The sequence below is a fragment of the Girardinichthys multiradiatus genome, chromosome 24, assembly GCF_021462225.1.
Source record: "Girardinichthys multiradiatus isolate DD_20200921_A chromosome 24, DD_fGirMul_XY1, whole genome shotgun sequence".
Lineage (NCBI taxonomy): Eukaryota > Metazoa > Chordata > Actinopteri > Cyprinodontiformes > Goodeidae > Girardinichthys > Girardinichthys multiradiatus.
The window spans coordinates 2704978-2723206 of NC_061816.1; the positions used below are offsets into that span (position 1 = coordinate 2704978).

General features: G+C 40.4%; 2 protein-coding genes across 13 annotated transcripts in view; one reads left to right on the forward strand and one right to left on the reverse strand.

Moving 5' to 3' along the window:
- LOC124861426 (gastrula zinc finger protein XlCGF57.1-like) overlaps positions 1-18229 on the reverse strand; it is a 1067819-nt gene that overhangs the window by 936374 nt on the left and 113216 nt on the right. The window lies entirely within an intron of this gene.
- LOC124861420 (zinc finger protein 260-like) overlaps positions 11813-18229 on the forward strand; it is a 680754-nt gene continuing 674337 nt past the window's right edge. The window contains exons 1-2 of one of the 4 annotated variants that reach the window (XM_047355176.1): positions 11813-12235; positions 14253-14438. In XM_047355176.1, the coding sequence (XP_047211132.1) occupies positions 12097-12235; positions 14253-14438 (325 nt within the window). In that variant the 5' untranslated portion in view covers positions 11813-12096. The remainder of the gene's footprint in view (positions 12236-14252; positions 14439-18229) is intronic. The other 3 variants (XM_047355175.1, XM_047355179.1, XM_047355178.1) reach the window with 3 other exon arrangements.

Below are 18229 nucleotides of genomic sequence, written 5' to 3' on the forward strand. Positions count from 1 at the left end.
CACGGTACCCGTCAGCCGCCTCAGGAGTCCCACAAGCCAACCACAGCCTATAGGACTCCTTCAGCTTGAAAGCATCCCTTACTGCCGGTGTCCACCACCGGGTTCTGGGATTGCCGCTGCGACAGGCACCGCAGACCTTACAGCCGCAGCTACGGGCAGCAGCATCGACAATAGATGCGGAGAACATGGTCCACTCGGACTCTATGTCTCCAACATCCCCCGGGATCTGGTCAAAGCTCTCCCGGAGGTGGGAGTTGAATACAGGTCCTTCTCAAAATATTAGCATATTATGATAAAGTTCATTATTTTCTATAATGTCATGATGAAAATTTAACATTCATATATTTTAGATTCATTACACAATATCCCACAGATTCTCTATGGGGAGACCCTTTTAATGATATGCTAATTTTGTGAGATAGGAATTTTGGGTTTTCATGAGCTGTATGCCAAAATCATCCGTATTAAGACAATAAAATACCTGAAATATTTCAGTTAGTGTGCAATGAATCTAAAATATATGAATGTTAAATTTTCATCATGACATTATGGAAAATAATGAACTTTATCACAATATGCTAATATTTTGAGAAGGACATGTACATTCCTGGCCTAGGCCATTCCTCCCGATCACGCCTCTCCAGGTGTCACTGTCGTTTTCCACGTGGGCGTTGAAGTCCCCCAGCAGAATAATGGAGTCCCCCGGAGGTGCATTATCCAGCACCACCGACAGGGACACCAAGACGGCCGGGTACTCCGCACTACCGCTCGGCCCGTAGGCCGAGACGACAGTGAGAGACCTATTCCCAAACCGAAGGCGCAGGGATACGACCCTCTCATCCACTGGGGTAAACCCCAACACGAGACGGCTGAGCTGGGGGGCAACAAGCAAACCCACACCAGCCCGCCGCCTCTCCCCGTGGGCCACTCCAGAGTAGAACAGAGTCCAACCCCTCTCAAGGAGATGGGTTCCAGAGCCCACGCTATGCGTGGAGGCAAGCCCGACTATTTCTAGTCGATATCTCTCGACCTCCCGCACAAGCTCAGGCTCCTTCCCCCCCCAGCGAGGTGACATTCCACGTCCCTAGAGCCAGCCTAAGCATCCGGGGATCGGGCCGCTGAGGTCTCCGCCTTTGTCCACCACCCAATCCTCTTTGCACCGGTCCCTCACGGTTCCCCCTGCAGGTGGTGGGCCCACTGGATGGCCCTGCGTCTCTCGTTCGGGCTTAGCCCGGCCGGGTCCCGCGAGGAGCAACCCGGCCACCAGGCGCTCTCCGGCAAGTCCCGACCCCTGACCTGGCTCCGAGGTGGGACCCCGGCTCCGCCGTACTGGGCGACGTCACGTGCCTCAATATTTTTGTCCTCATGAGGGATTCTTGAACCGCTCTTTGTCTGACCCGTCACCTAGAGCCTGTTTGCCATGGGAGACCCTACCAGGGGCATTTGAGCACTCAAACCCCTCCACCACATTAAGGTGGCGGTGGAAAATTAGTTTAGGATAAAACAACCGAAATATTGTTAATTTAATTGTGTTTAGTTTTTGTTTGTGGTGGTATGAGGCTACCTGATGAAGCTAATCTGAACAGGCCTCTAAGCTTTAAGGCTACTTTTATTTGTTCTGTGTTTTAAAGTTGAAACAAACGTTATTTCAATTAGATGTTTTAAACTGTGATTGTCTCACTTCCATTTTAAGTGGTAACAACTCTGTTCAACCATGTGCTGAAGAATAATTACATACCATTGAAAATCAATTGTCCCAAAAGGTTATAGATTTTTAATTTGGGAAATTATTCTTTTGAAAATTATTTTATTAAAATAATGTTTTACGTACCTTCTGTTTTGTGTTGTGACTGGTTGTTTGAACATATACCAGTTGTTGCCCTTAATTACTTTTAAAACTAATTTGACCTCATTTCCAGATTCCTCAAAATAAATCCTGGTTCTTAAACCTAAATATCAACACTGAACTATGATGTCATTGCATCAATTTTATTGGTCCCCTTTTATCTTTTATTTGTATATAGTTTCATTAGTTTCTGTTTTCCTTTATTTTGTTTGGTAATTTTAGTTGAATAGTTGTAGTCTAGTATTTTTTAATTGACATATTTTAATTTAGTTGTTTTTTTTGTGTTAAATTCTTACATTTTGAAGAGAAGGTGTGGTGAATTGATTCCATATGTATGCAGAGTTTGCTGTTCAGTAATGCCAGTGCTCGAATCACTCTTTCATCTATTGTTCTAATATATCAATATTCAGCTGGTATTCACAGGACAATACTTGATAAGGTGGTTATTTAATTAAATATAAAATAACATCAGCATATTATTGCACAACATTTGTTAACCATGCAGTTATATCAAAACATTCTGTTAGCTTTAGCTGTAATAAATTTCATATCATCAGTGTCTGTTTATAGCAATCTGTGATGAAACATGGAGTAAATCCTTCATTCAATGTAATATTTGACCTGTTTACTCCATTTAATTTATGTTGCTGCTCTGTGTTGGATGTCTTTCAGACTTGTTTTATGATTATCTGTGAATATCCCAAGCTTTCCTCAGTAAAGATTTTAATACAGTTTTAAAGTGAAAGTTTATTGTTCAAAACGAGGGTTTTAATCCAACCAGAATCTGTCTTTTCCCTTCTTTTGCCTCAGAAGCAACAAAACACTGAACTCCACTTTGACACACTTCTTTAAAACTGTTAAAGTTGCACCTCTACATGGAGTTTGTATTAAAACTATAAAAGTCACAAATGGCAGATGTGGCACGATTATTGGTTATAGTTTATAGAGCTCTCTTTATCCTACCTGCTTCATTAATGACAAAGCTCTGCCATGAAGTCGTACCTTTTCATTAATAATATGTAAAGACTGTTGGTTAGTAGCTGAAAAAAATCACTGTACCTTATTTTTAACTGATTCTGGCCTCTGCTGTTGTAAATGTCCATGGCTCTGCAGTGCGACTTCTTTATTAATCTCTTGTGTCCAGTCTATTGTGAACCCGAATTGTGCTTTAACATTGTCCATGATGCTGTAGCATCAGTTTGACTTTTGTTTTTGTCTGTTCTAAATTAGCATTTCATGCACCCCATATAGAGAAGCTGGTTGCCTACATGTGCCAGAGCAGAATTGCTAAACAAAAAGGATTTCTAAAGATGAAATCCTAGTTGTGTGATTAATTTTATGAAATCAGGTCTGGATCCAGCATCAATGTACGCAGGTCACATTGATGTAAAAGTAACCTGTGTTTGTATGAACTTCAAGCATTCAGTTTTTTGATTGTGTTTGTGGGTTGGTGATAAGCATATGTGTAGAAGTGTGTTTTGTGTTGAGCGGGTGTATGTGTAACTCACAGTTCTTGAAGGCTTTTATTGTTGTGGGCCAATTTCCTCACTTCCTGGATGTCACAGAGTTCACTTCCTCAATCTTCTGTCCACTGTGACATTTTCTGGTCCAAACAAATGGAATTCCACTGGAAATACTTCATTTGAAACACGGTTTCAGCGCCCAGGTTCCTTCAACTCTTCAGCCTCTGGAAACTACTGTCTTCTATATATATAGAAGAGACCAAGATGGCGCAGACGATGGCAGACTCGGAGCTTCGCTCTCTCTTTGTTTTTGTATTTTGTGTGTTTTTATGTTTTTTGAGCCACAGTTCTGTGGTGTCGGGCCACAATCCTGTGATCTTATTCAGTAGAGAGGAACTTCTCAACATCAGAGAGTCTTCTCTTGGGATTTTTTCACCATCTTTCATCGATCCAAGGTTCACTGAGCTCCTGGCGAGCGGAGCTATACGGGATACTGCGCCGAAAGTGTCGAAGGGGAAAGCGTGCTGGCGCGCTGGTAAAGCTCCGCAAAAGAGGACTTCGCACACCATTGCCTTCAATCCACCTGGCAAATGTCCGCTCTCTAAACAACAAGATGGACGAGCTGTTTCTCTGGGAACAGCCTATTCGTTCAGAAATTTCTTTCTGTGTCTTACCCTCTTGCTTGAGGGTGTCAATAGTGGCCTTCTGGACAGCAGTCAGGTCGGCAGTCTTACCCATGATTGGGGTTTTGAGTGATGAACCAGTCTGGGAGTTTTAAAGGCCTCAGGAATCTTTTGCAGGTGTTTAGAGTTAACTCGTTGATTCAGATGATTAGGTTCATAGCTCGTTTAGAGACCCTTTTAATGATGTGCTAATTTTGTGAGATAGGAATTTTGGGTTTTCATGAGCTGTATGCCAAAATCATCCGTATTAAGACAATAAAAGACCTGAAATATTTCAGTTAGTGTGCAATGAATCTAAAATATATGAATGTTAAATTTTCATCATGACATTATGGAAAATAATGAACTTTATCACAATATGCTAATATTTTGAGAAGGACCTGTATACCCTTTCATGTAGTTGATGTTACTGCATATGTCAATTCTCCAAAGAATTTCATTTAAAGAAAGTTACGTCACCTTCTTGTGAAGGGTTGTTTTTGCTGACTAGATTTCCCTTCTCAGTAAAATGCTTGGCTACAGTAATTAGGGATGGGTACTAAATCCGGCTCTTTTATAGGTACCGACCGAATTCTGTCGGTACAACTGAGTACCATTTCAAGTAAAATCAAACGGAGCCATGTTTCGGAACCTAAACGCACCATTGTGACACTGAGGGAGTGGAAGAGTGGGCGATTTTCCATGTCGGACATGAACACAGCATTGCACACACAAGAGGGTAATGACGTCAGTAGTCGCTGGTCAACAAAGCATGGCCGATAGAAAGCGCTCAAAAACTAGGGTTCCACTTCTCAAAATGCAGTGGAGATTACACTCGCTGCAATATTTGTGACGGAAAGTGAAAGGCCAGCGGTGGGAATACTTCTAATATAAGGAAGCTCCTGCAGTGTTTCCCCTATCATTATCGAAGGGGGGTGCCTCGCCCACCCAAGATGATCACGTGGCATGTAGTAATAGTACATTTTAACAGCTAAATTCATTCATTTTAATAGATCACATCATGAGCATTTTCAGTCCCTGTGTTGTCTCTACTTTCTATGGCCAAACTTGACAAAGGTTGGATGAAAACAGGCTCCTTAGACTCTGTGTCACCATTGCTGATGCTGACACACTGAGTTACATGTGACCATATGCAGGTAAACACCTGCTCCCGACAGCGGACAGAAAAACATGCCGCTAAAACCTGGAAAGTAGGCAAGGATATCTGCAGTTTTTAAAAGCACCAAATTTAGTTTTGATGGCAGCACTTTCTCTCCTATGAGCAGCAGCAGGGCTAACTCTCTACTCCTGTTACATATGGCAAAGGTAAAAGTACACAAAATAGCCCAAGTGTTTCATGTCCTGTCGCTGACACACAGCTAAATTCCAGTCACCGCCCAATAAAAGGTTTTGACCTGGCTTGGCTGTCGGAGGTGAAATAATCCCCCTGGTTCTATAACACTGAGCTTGGTAATTAAATACACACATGATAAAAAGATAAAGAGAGAACGACAATAAAGATTGAAAGATGGAAAGAGACAGAAGCATAAAAATGTGACAAAGAGAGACAGAAAGATGGTGAGACAGTTAAAGATAAAGAAAAAAATATAGATATAGAAATGATATATAAGTACAGTAGGTAGAAGATAAAGAACATTTTAGAGTTTTTTTTCCCAGTAAGAATGTTCTGTCGAATTAGTAGACAGCTAAAACAGGCTGCAGTCAGAGGAAACAATGGGGCCAGCCATTCATATATTCTTCTGTGTGTGTTTGTGTATACACTGCTCAAAAAATATAGGAAACACTCAAATAACACATCCTAGATCTGAATGAAAGAAATATTCTCATTGTATACGTTGTTCTGTACTAAGTTGAATGTGCTGACAACAAAATCACACAAAAATCATCAATGGAAATCAAATTAATAACCAACGGAGGCCTTGATTTGGAGTCACACACAAAATTAAAGTGGAAAAATCCACTACAGGTTGATCCAACTTTGATGTAATGTCCTTAAAACAAGTCAAAATGAGGCTCAGTATTGTGTGTGGCCTCCACGTGCCTGTATGACCTCCCTACAACGCCTGGACATGCTCCTGATGAGACGGCAGATGGTCTCCTGAGAGGATCTCCTCCCAGACCTGGACTAAAGCATCCGCCAACTCCTGGACAGTCTGTGGTGCAACGTGACGTTGGTGGATGGAGCGAGACAAGATGTCCCAGATGTGCTCAATCAGATTCAGGTCTGGGGAACGGGCGGGCCAGTCCATAGCTTCAATGTCTTCATCTTGCAGGAACTGCTGACACACTCCAGCCACATGAGGTCTAGCATTGTGCTGCATTAGGAGGAACCCAGGGACAACTGCACCAGCATATGGTCTCACAAGGGGTCCGAGGATCTCATCTCGGTACCTAATGACAGTCAGGTTACCTCTGGCGAGTACATGGAGGGCCATGCTGCCCTCCAAAGAAATAGCACCCCACACCACTGTTGCAGGCAGCAGATCTCTCTCCACAGTGTCTCCATACTCTGTCACGTCTGTCACATGTGCTCAGTGTGAACCTGCTATCATCTGTGAAGAGCACAGGGCGCCAGTGGCGAAATTGCCAATCCTGATGTTCTCTGGCAAATGCCAAGCATCCTGCACGGTGTTGGGCTGTGAGCACAACCCCCATTTGTGGATGTCGGGCCCCCATACCTGGGTTGTTGACCTCCTACGGCCTCCTCCACGTCTCCTGGTGTACTGGCCTGTCTTCTGGTAGCGCCTCCAGGCTCTGGACACCACGCTGACAGACACAGCAAACCTTCTTGCCACAGCTCGCATTGATGTGCCATCCTGGATGAGCTGCACTACCTGAGCCACTTGTGTGGGTTGTAGAGTCCGTCTCATGCTACCACGAGTGTGAAAGCACCACCAACAGTCAAAAGTGACCAAAACATCAGCCAGAAAGCATAGGTACAGAGAAGTGGTCTTTGGTGCCCACCTGCAGAACCATTCTTTTATTGATTGTGTCTTGCTAATCACCAAAGATTTCCCCCTGTTGTCTATGTCATTTGCACAGCAGCATGTGAAATTGATTGTCAATCAGTGTTTCTTCCTAAGTGGCCAGTTTGATTTCACAGAAGTTTAATTTACTTGGAGTTATATTGTGTTGTTCAAGTGTTCATTTGATGTTATTGGGACAGTGTATATATATATGTATATATACATATATGTATATATACATATATGTGTGTATGTATATAGACAACATAAAGTAAACACTACATAGCAAGAAGATGTAAATGAGGTGAATCAGTATTTGCTGTATTTTTTTGAGCGTGTATATTAAACCAAAAATATGAGTATTTACCAAGTAAAAACACAACCAGAAATTGATCAAAAACAACACACATTAGCAGCAACTAACATTTCAAAATAATGGAAATCTGAAGGTAACTACTGAACTGGATAGTGATTGTTTCTGTAGGTACTCTGACCTGGTGATGGTTGGCTGGTTTGTTTCTGACATTCCCTCTCCTACCTGGTCCCAGGATGGGACCCATCAGGGCTGCTGATACCAGAGTGGAACTCTATTTGATTTGTGCCTGATTTGCTTCCTTTTAAAAAGATGCCGTGTATCCTGTCTCCCTGCCTTTTCATTCTCAATCATATCCCTCCAAATACTACTTACACAATGTTATCAATTCCACTCTTGTTACATCAAAAAGTCATGGCAAACAGATTGTAGCTGTAATCTGAGTACTTAAACTGTTAGTGAGTAAACTTTATTTGCATGGAATACTTAGAAGGTTCTGAGCCTTTGAACAAAATCTTTCAGCTTCTTGACAGGGTAGCATAATCCTGTTACATTTCACCTAACCATCAGAGCAGCAATTTGTTAGCAGGCTGAATGTCTGCTAGTTTCATTGCTCTTAAATCATTAGAGAAACACGTTAATGTGCGACAACCCGTATTCAATGAAGACATAAGTGTTGCGTAGCTGTCTGTAGACTCCGGTTAATGTTAGTTTGATGCTTGTGACTTGTAGTTGTTGCTCAACTTCCAAAAGTGAACTCCTATGTGAACACAGAAGTTATTTTAAACATTGCCTTATCAAGAAATCACCGTTAAACGTACTTTGGATGTTATTTATCTGGTATGTTATCTTGGAGTCAAACAGCGTTCCTCTACGCTGTTATCCTCTGTATCTCCTCCTCGCAGGTCTCATCTTCTTTGTGTGGTTCTTCTCCTTCTTGGATTTATTGGTGGTTGGTATAGCTTTGAAAACTCAAACATTCTTCCTAGTAGATATTTAACATGAATGCAAGACAAGGAGTAAAATAAAAATTTGATCTGACCTAAGAATTTATAGTTTACAGTGTGGACTCCCCACTGCCGGAACCACTAGCATGACTCTTGAATCCTGCAGATTATTGTTACCCAGGTGCAGCTCTCTCACTTGACATGATGGTTACATGAGAATTGAAGACAGGGGTTTAAAACTGTCTCCTGAGAGGTAACAGTTACTCTGTCTGAAAATATGTTAAAGAAGAACAAGTGAAAAACATTCTTTTTAAATGTGATAACCCTGGGGTGACTTGAAACAAATGTTAGGGCCTCCACTGCAGCTGGACAGTTTGCTAGCAATGAGCAGGTGACCAGAGTGACCGACCTGAGGATTTCCAGTCTACAGGGTGTCTATTAAGCCCAAAGGACAGAAGCTTCACTCCAGAATCCTGGAGGATGTGCTCACTCAGGTCCAGTTCTCTCACTTGTCATGATGGTGAGCTGAAAACTGAAAAGAAAGCTTCACAGCTTCTCTCTGAAAGCTTACAGCCCCCTAGTCTGAAGAGACAAAGGTCAGACAACTGCAGTAAATGATTAAATAAATTTGTCCAAATTAATTATGCTTGCAGATTTTTGTGCGAAGCTTTGCACACTGGCAGCAGCCTGAGAAAAGCCTCCTCTGAAGCAGAGTATTTCTTCAGGTCAAACACATCCAGATCTTCTCCTGATGAGAGTAAGATGAAGCCCAGGGCTGACCACTGAGCAGGAGACAGTTTATCTGTGGAGAGACTTCCTAAACCCAGAGACTGACAACTCTAACCATTATCCATTCCCAGCCTGCCTTGGTCCCACATAGCCCTGGACTTCGTCACTGGTGTACCCCCATCTAACAATAAACCTGTCATCGTGTCTGTTATCGGTTCTTCAAAGCATGCCACCTCATAAGCCCTGTCTAAACCTCACCTCAAAAACAGTTTATTCATACCAAAAAGAAATTAAATGTGGTTGCATTTCATATTATCTAAGGTTCTTCCATGTCCTGCTTTCCCTGTGATTCCCTGCATGGAGAGAATGCCAAGAGTGTAAAGCAGTCATCAAAGCAAAGCAGGTCTTTTCTGAAGAATCTAAAGTATAAAAGATGTTTAGTTATTTCACACTTTTCGTTCACTGCATAATTCCATACGCATTCATTAACAGTGTTGATGCATTCAGTTAGAATCTACAATATAAAAAGTCATGAAAATTAAGAGACACTTTAAATGAGAAATTCTGTCTAAAACAGTGAATCTAAAACAAGTTTAGTACCTTTCTGAGAGACAAAACACTTACTTGAAGTCTCCAAGGTCCTCAGTGTGAGCTGTGTAAAAACTGTTAAAGTGACCCTTCTTCAAGCATCAGAGGCTGCAGTCAAGCTAGACGGTCCAGGCAGCTCTCACACAGTGTTTTTATGAGGCTGGAGTACTAAGCATTAGGACATTTACGTTTATAACTGCTTTCAGTATAAAAGCATGCCTCAGAGAGCAAAACATATTTAAAACACATCAAAACTAACATCTACAGCTGTGACTGTGAAAGGTTCATCCACATGAGGTATGTTCAAAATTAAAGCCCCATTATGTCCAGATTAGGAGGACACCATGTATAGATATCAGTGTAAAAGTTTAATCCTCATGTAATATGGAATTTCAAAATAAAACCACTCATATTTGTCAGCTTTGTCTATACGATCATCATATTAATTATCATTTGAATATAAAATTAATCCCAGGATGGTTTCTTGCCAGATTAAGAGTATATCATCTCCAGATGTCATTCTGTTTCTGCCACATGTAATGTGGAATTTGAAAATTACGACGTCACAAACATATGAATATTTCCGAAATAATTTTTAATCAGCATATTAGTCATTATTTTAATAAAAAATTGTGTTATTTTTGGCTGATTTCTGTTTAGATTAAGAATAAACCATTTACAGATGTAACTAGAAAACTGTCATGAAAGTCTAAATCAGTTGAGGCTGAAACTTTTACAGGGACATCTGGAGATGGTGGTCTCTAAATCTGGGCTGAAAGCAGTCTGAGATACCAGGCAGTTTTACCTTAAATGGTTTATCCATATGAGTTAACAGTCAGTATTTGGATCTTGTTGTTCATTCCATGTTGATCTGGTTCTAAAATAAGCTCCTGATGTAAGGTCACTGTGAAATAAAACGATGGGTAATAATTAAGACCCAGAGGGAGTACAATGAGAGCTGATATGTGGTTTTATGGAGACAGGCCTCCCCACAGACTTTGTCCTCTGCAACAAAAAGGACCCCCTATATGCAAATATAGGATCTAAACAGAGAGACAGACCCCACTCAGTCGTTCAGAGAACAAACCTGTTCTTCAACCGGTTCAGCTGCAGAGCCCCTGCTAGGTCCATCCCCCTCCACACCAGACTCAACATCTCCTCATTCCATAACAAACTTCACACCCAGCCCCCTCTCCATGCTGCTGCATTCCTCAGATTCTGATCCAAAGAAATTCATGCATACATTTGGTTTCATTAATAAACAGAGGCAGAAAATCTCAAACAGTGAAAATCACAGCTGGACCAGCAGAGATTATTCCAGATGCTCACACATAGACGGTTTAAAAAGAAAAATATTAGTCTTCTGCTTTCACCTTTAATGGACCATAAGGCTTAAATAATTGATATTAAGCTTTCTACTTGTAAGTACATTGAGCTGTTTTTTCTTTAATAACTTAACAGTTAAATCGTGAATATGTTGAAGAAGAAAATGGGCATTTTTAGAAGTTTGATCATTTGGTCTCTTTTTCCCATTTGAATCTCATCTGAGGAAAAAACTGTGGTTCTGAGTTACTACATTAATGTCTCCTGTCTGATTGATGCCACGTTGATTTCTCCAGCTGATAAAATGTGTGTGAAATGATTTATTTCTTTATCTGATAAAAGACGTTAAAGTTTGGAAACAGTTAAAGTATATAAGAGGTAAAGGTCTGGATGTTGCTACACAAATATTCATAACTAATAAACTGAGGAGTATTTGTTCAAATCTGACACAGATTTAACTAAAACATTTCCTCCAGTGATGTAAAGATGCTGATATAACCCACAGCTCTGTGAACCTCATCGTTCTCTGTGTTGCTTAGAAATAAAAAAGGTTTGGAAGGATATATTTCCTGATTTATCCTGGAGAAGGTGGGTAATGTTTGTTTTTCTGATATTTGAACATTTTATGTATTTACCTGACTTTTGTGAAGTGCCATAAGACAACATGTGTTATGAATTGGCACTATATAAATAAACTGAATTGAATTGAATTATGTCCCTAAATATGATCAAAACGTGTGAGAATTAATCACTAATCCATTATTATTTTACACAAATGCAACTTTTCTAGTCTAAAATCTCCCTTTATTGCAGTCTACAAGGATTCTGACTTAAATATAATTGATATCCAAACCTGTTGAAACAAGAAGGCAGGTAGAACTAGAAATATTTGTTTCCTTGGAAGTTTGTTCTAATGTTCAAATGTTTTTCATTCTTTGGGGCCTCCTGGCTCATTGCTCGACGTTTTAATTGTTACCTTGTCTCAACACATTTCATCCGGATTTTGAAATATTCACTTTGAAACATCGTGTTTGTCAACAACTGTAAAAACACACGTGCAACAGTAATACATAATAACAATAAAAATATAGTCGTGATTTCCGGTTCCGCTGGCCCCGCCCCCTCTTCCCAAACACGTGGATCTCTTCCGGGTTCTTCATCCTTTGTTCCCTGTTCGTCAGCAGCCCAGAAGCGGGAGTGTTGATAAAGCTGTAAGAGAGCTGCAGCAGCAGCAGTTGATGAACTCTGGAAAGAAGTCCAGCAGCTTGAGGAACATCTGGTCAAAGAAACTGGAGGGAAGCAGGAGCTCAAACAGCGGCAGGACGCAGCAGAGGAAGAGACACCAGATGATGGATGATGTTTTCCAGCCCAGATTAGGTTTGGATGTTTCCTTCTTCATGCCAACTGTGTGGATGGTAGTTAAAGTTTAGGAGCCGTTTTCAGTCTGCTGGTGGATTATTCCTCTGAATTAGAACTCGTTGTTAGGATAGTGAAACATCAGCAGGAGCTTCTGGAGCCCAGCTCAGAAATATTGGAGTTTGAAACGACAGAGGATCATCTAACTGCGGTGAAGTGAGCCGACGATCGCTGACGGTAGAAATCAGATGCGTCCATCCATGGTGTATTACGGTAGAGGAGCGGTATGGGAGCCGCTGGAAGCACAAAGATCTGTTTGTTGGGAATGATTACAGCTGCAGGAGTTTTGGACAAACATCTCATGTTGTTTTAGTTTCAATGTTTGAGGAAGATGTTTAATGCTACTTATATGATAAGTAAAATATAGTTGATCAATAAATGAATAAAGTTAAAGCACATAATGACAATGTTATATTACTGCAGTCATGTATTGATATACATTTCATGTAACCTAAAAATGAATTAGTTTATAAATTAATGAATTCTGACTGAATCATATAAAGAACCACATTCTTCCTCATTTTGCATGATCTGGGATGGCAGGCAGATACATCTTCCTCATTTTGCAAAGATAATCTGTAGGTGTCTGTTTCTTCCATCTTCTAAGAAGTCCTGGTGTTTGGGTCCTGGTCAAGGTAGATGTAGACCACAGGGCCTTGAAAGAGCTTGAATATGCCTTGAACTGTTTTATTCACAAACTTCATTGTTTGCACATCAAATATTCTGAATATAAAGCCACAAGCATGGAGTAACACGTGTTCCCATCATTGAATAATAAGGCTCATTGATATAAACGTGATACTTAATAATTAAAGCTACAACTAATCAAAAAATAGAATAGATCTCATGGGTTCTGATGGATTTCCCTCAGAAACTGTCCACTAATGCCGCTTGATGCATATTTCACACATTGAAGGATTGTTTAAGGAACAACTAGTTATATGATAAGTAAAATATAGTTGATCAATAAATGAATAAAGTTAAAGCACATATATTAAAATAATGTTATATTATGACACAGTCATTTATCTAGTCACCTAAAATTAATTAATACCTACAAAGATAATTTGTAGGTGTCTATTTTTTCCATCTTCTAAGTAGTGCTGGTGTTTGGGTTGTGGTCAAGGTAGACTCCTGAACTTTGCAGACGACGTCAGCGGCCTGATCTGGGATGGCAGGCAGATACATCTAGGGTAAAGACAGTGGAGATGACGGTGGACTTCCAGAGATAAAAACAAAATGTAGAACACGAAACGCTCTTTGGATTGTAAAGGTTATAGGCCCCTGGTTTAAGGGGACGGCCATGTTTTAGATAAAACATCTCACTGAATATGAAGTTCAATAAAATAACCAGAAACTGTTCTGTAATCTTCTTGTTGCTGATGTAGAGAGAGCTCCTTCAGTGCATATTAAACTATCATTTGTACGTTAAATATTCTGAACATAAAGCCACAAGCATGGAGTAACACATGTTCCCATCATTGAATAATAACGCTCACTGATATAAAAGTGATACTTAATAATTAAAGCTACAACTAATCATAGAATAGAATAGATCTCATGGGTTCTGATGGATTTCCCTCAGAAACTGTCCACTAATGCCGCCTGATGCATATTTCACACATTGAAGGATTGTTTAAGGAACAACTAGTTGTTGGTTTATGATAAATTATGTCTCCTTTTTCTTATCACTGCACTAAATGACGAAATGTGTTTATTTCTGGTCTCTGTGCTATATTCATATGAACAATCTCTACTTCACAAACCATCTGCTTCACAGCAAAACTCAGGCAATTATGTTTTATATAATAGTGATTTAATTCAGGGGTTAATGAGATTCTGCACATGACCTAAACTGTCAGTTCTTGAGGTTCAGTTTTCTCTAAACTGCTGATCAGATGTTTTTCTCTAATGTGAATCTTTACCAGCTTAGAAATATAAAGTTAAAGTTGTTCATAATGCATGTAATGTGTTTCAGTGCTGCCAGCAGATGTTAAAGAAGAGGCTCCTGAAGAACAGAGTCCTGATGTGGATCAGCAGGAGCCAGAGCCCCTCCAGATAAAGGAGGAACAGGAGGATCTCTGGACCAGTCAGGAAGGAGAGCAGCTCACTGTGAAGGAGGAGACTGATACCAGGTTTCCATTAACTGCAGCTCCTATCAAGAGTAAGGATTTGTTTGTGTGTGTGTCTCCTGTCTGGCAGCTAACAGTCTGGTGCATCTGGTTGTCTTTTATGATCAAAAGTAGATTAGCTTCACAAAAAGGAGGAAGAAATGAGACGTTTCCTGAGCTGAAACTGCCGGGAAAATACGACGCAAACAAATTATAAAGATATCTACGCAGAACCTGGAGAGACTAAATTAAACTATTCTGCTCTCCTACAGACTCAAAGTTCACAACAAAATGCATTTAAATGCTAAAAAAGTGAATTTTGCAGATGTCTCCTTTAACTCTGCTCTTAATGCACCTGAACCTGTTCCTCTAGAAGCTTCCAGAAAACTCTGTCATTAGTTTCTTAATTTCTTGGACAAGGTTGACATTAGGGCCTGTATTTCTCTTCCCTCCTATGACTCGTCCATCTTGGTCACCTGCCTCGCTGTCTTTGATCACTGGGAGCCTTATTTCCTTTCCTCTCTAGAGACACTGGTTATCAGTATAAAACCATCTGGCTCCCCCTGTGATGTTCTTCCTCCACGTCGTCTTAAGGAGTTTTCTTCTTCTATTGGCCTCTTTATCCTTAAAGTTATTAACAGTAGTTTGACCTCCAGCGTGGAGCAGAACAATTTTAAACATATTATTGTGAAATCTGCCCTCAATCAGTTTGCTTTGTTAAGCTTTAGGCCGATCTCCAAGTTACCTTTTATTGTCCAAAATTTTGAAACAACAGTTTACAACCAGCTGAAGCCTTACTGGATAAATATATGATTATGGAAGTGTTCCAGTCTGGGTTTAAAACTTACCACTGAATCGGCTCTTTTAGGGAATTTTGATGATGTATTCTTAGCAACGGATTCTGGGAACTGCTTTTAGATTTACCAGCTGCTTTTGATCCAGTGGATCATAACGTTCTCATCTCCAGACTGGAGCAGTGGGTGGTCATCACTGGCTCAGCTCTTTAATGGTTCAGGTCCTACTTCTCTGATAGGAGTTTCTGGGTCATGGTGGATGATTTTACCTCCCCTGGGGGATACCTCAAGGAGTTTAGTTCCCATCAGGCTTATTTTGTTAGAATGGCAAGAAGATATTGTGAAATTATGATTAGTGGATTATAAATACAAATAAAAAATAGAATTCAACAATCATAATTTATAGTATATTATTCCTTTCGAAAATCATCTACAGTATTTAGATATTCAAAATCTCATCTCCAGACTGGAGCAGTGGGTGGGCATCACTGGCTCAGCTCTTTAATGGTTCAGGTCCTACTTCTCTGATAGGAGTTTCTGGGTCATGGTGGATGATTTTATCTCCCCTGGGGGATACCTCAAGGCTCCATTCTTGGTCCTCTCCTGATCTCTCTGCTGCTTTTAGAAAACATTGCATTTCATTTTTGTGCTGATGACTGTCAAGTCTCTTTCCCTCTTAAAACATAATGTTTCTGTTTAGCCTCTTCTTGATTGTCTCAGTAACATCTGGGCATGGATTGCACTGAATTTTCTTAATTTGAATTAAAAATAACTGGTCCTGCTTTTCAAATCAAGTGACTCCAGCAGTATTTCTTCCTTTGGCCCAACATAAACATCCAGCATCACTATTTCAGTTTTAGTTGAGTAAAAATGAACCACGGCCTAAAACGTAAAATAGGTTTGACTCTCCTAACCCCAGTAGCAGCTTTAATTCTGCTTTGTTGTTACATCAACTACCTCTCAGCGGTAGCCAGAAGGTCCTGGGTCTGACTCCCCCTCCTCATTTATCTTCTGCTTGTAGCTTTGAAATCTCTGTTGATTCAATTCAATTAAAAAATACTTCATTAATTCCAAAGGGAAATTAAATGTTGTTGTAGCTCACACGATCAGGTGCGTAGAGAGCTGGAGAAGCTTCACCCTAGGAAATTTCCTTGTTCTCACTGTATCAGCCCAAGGGTTCTGAAGGCTTGTGCAGGTCAGCTGAGTGGAGTGCTGCAGTACCATTTTGCTATGAGCCTGAAGCAACAAAGAGTTCCAGAGCTATGGAAAACATCATGTCTGGTCTCAGTGCCAAAGAAAGTCCTAAAGGACTGTATGACCATAGACACATAGTGGAGTTCAGTGTGTGTGTCTTTTAGACTTTTATTGGCGCATATTGTTTGTTTTTATGGTTGTTTTTTTTATTTTTTATGATGGGACAAATGAGTTTCCTCTTTGGGGATTAATAAAGTTTCAATCAGTCAAAACATGGCTCTGATGTCATCACTGTGTTTAAGTCCTCTTTCTTTCAGTTCAGGCAACTGTTCGAAATCAAGCCCCTATAGTCTACATTTCACCTAGAGACACTGATCTATTCATTTTTCTATTCACTGTCTCTGTTAGATGGTTCAGAGGAAAATCTTTAATAGAAAGATGAGATCTTAAGCTTTCAAAAGCAGTTTTCTTTGTCTTGTTGTGACGTTTAGTGGCTGAAAGGCAACCTGCTTTGTCAGGAAACTGTTTGTCTAGAGTTGATGCACGTGCTGGGGATAATATTTATCCTGATATTTAATTCCAGCTCCAGATCTTCAACAGGTAGATATCCCCTTGGGCAAGGCACTTATTCCCAAGGTTCCACATCGATGTATGGATGTACTGGCCTTGTGTGTGTGTGTTGATTACTAAAAGTTTATCTACTATTACCGTACCAAATTTTGTTCCCATCAGGCTTATTTTGTTAGAATGGCAAAAATATATTGTGAAATTATGATTATTTGTGCACGGTGGCACAGTTGGTAGCACTGTTGCCTTGCAGCAAGAAGGTCCTGGGTTCGATTCCCAGCCTGGGGTCTTTCTGCATGGAGTTTGCATGTTCTCCCCGTGCATGCGTGGGTTCTTACCGGGTACTCCGGCTTCCTCCCACAGTCCAAAGACATGCCTGTTAGGTTAATTGGTCACTCTAAATTGACCGTAGGTGTATGAATGAGTGTGTGCATGGTTGTTTGTGTGTTGCCCTGCGATGGACTGGCGATCTGTCCAGGGTGTACCCTGCCTCTCGCCCATAGACTGCTGGAGATAGGCACCAGCTCCCCCGTGACCCACTATGGAATAAGCGGTAGAAAATGACTGACTGACTGACTGACTGATTATAAATTGTTAGGTATTAAGTCAACTCAGAGGCAAGAACGATAGTCAGTTTTACTTGCAGCAAGGGTAGCTCACTTTGCAGTGCAGACTACAAAGTTTTGGCACCCTATCTCTTTATTTATATGCACAGTTCAACAGACAGTTCAGACAGGGTGTGTGTGTGTGTGAGGCTGAAATAGATAACGATGATCCGACACACAGGAGGGCTGCATACCAGAGCACAAAAGCACTACAGCACAAAGTTTTTACATGAGTGATAACAAGTTTTCGCACCCATCCAACAGTCCCTCCTTTTTATCACGATCAAAAACATTTAATATAAAAACAAATAAGAAAAATACTCTGTATGAGCAGAAACCCACGGACGGTAAACAGATTATATTTTGTGGGAAATACTCATACGGCCCTGCCGCCCTTGGCGATCATTAAAAATTAAATGTTAATACCTGAAAACATAAAAATAAAAGAATAATACTTGAAAACATAAAAATAAAAGAATAATACATGATGAAAACAGTGAAACATAATAAAGGAATTTAAAAATCTGCCCTGTTTATGTCATCATTGTACTTTTTCTCATTTCACTTAAGCAACAACTTCTTTCGACTTTCTGCTGTAAGGTCATTTTATGAAATACAATGTATGAGTACACTCAGGCTTTCGATGTGATTTATTTACAACATGTCATCATAATCGTCCCCTTA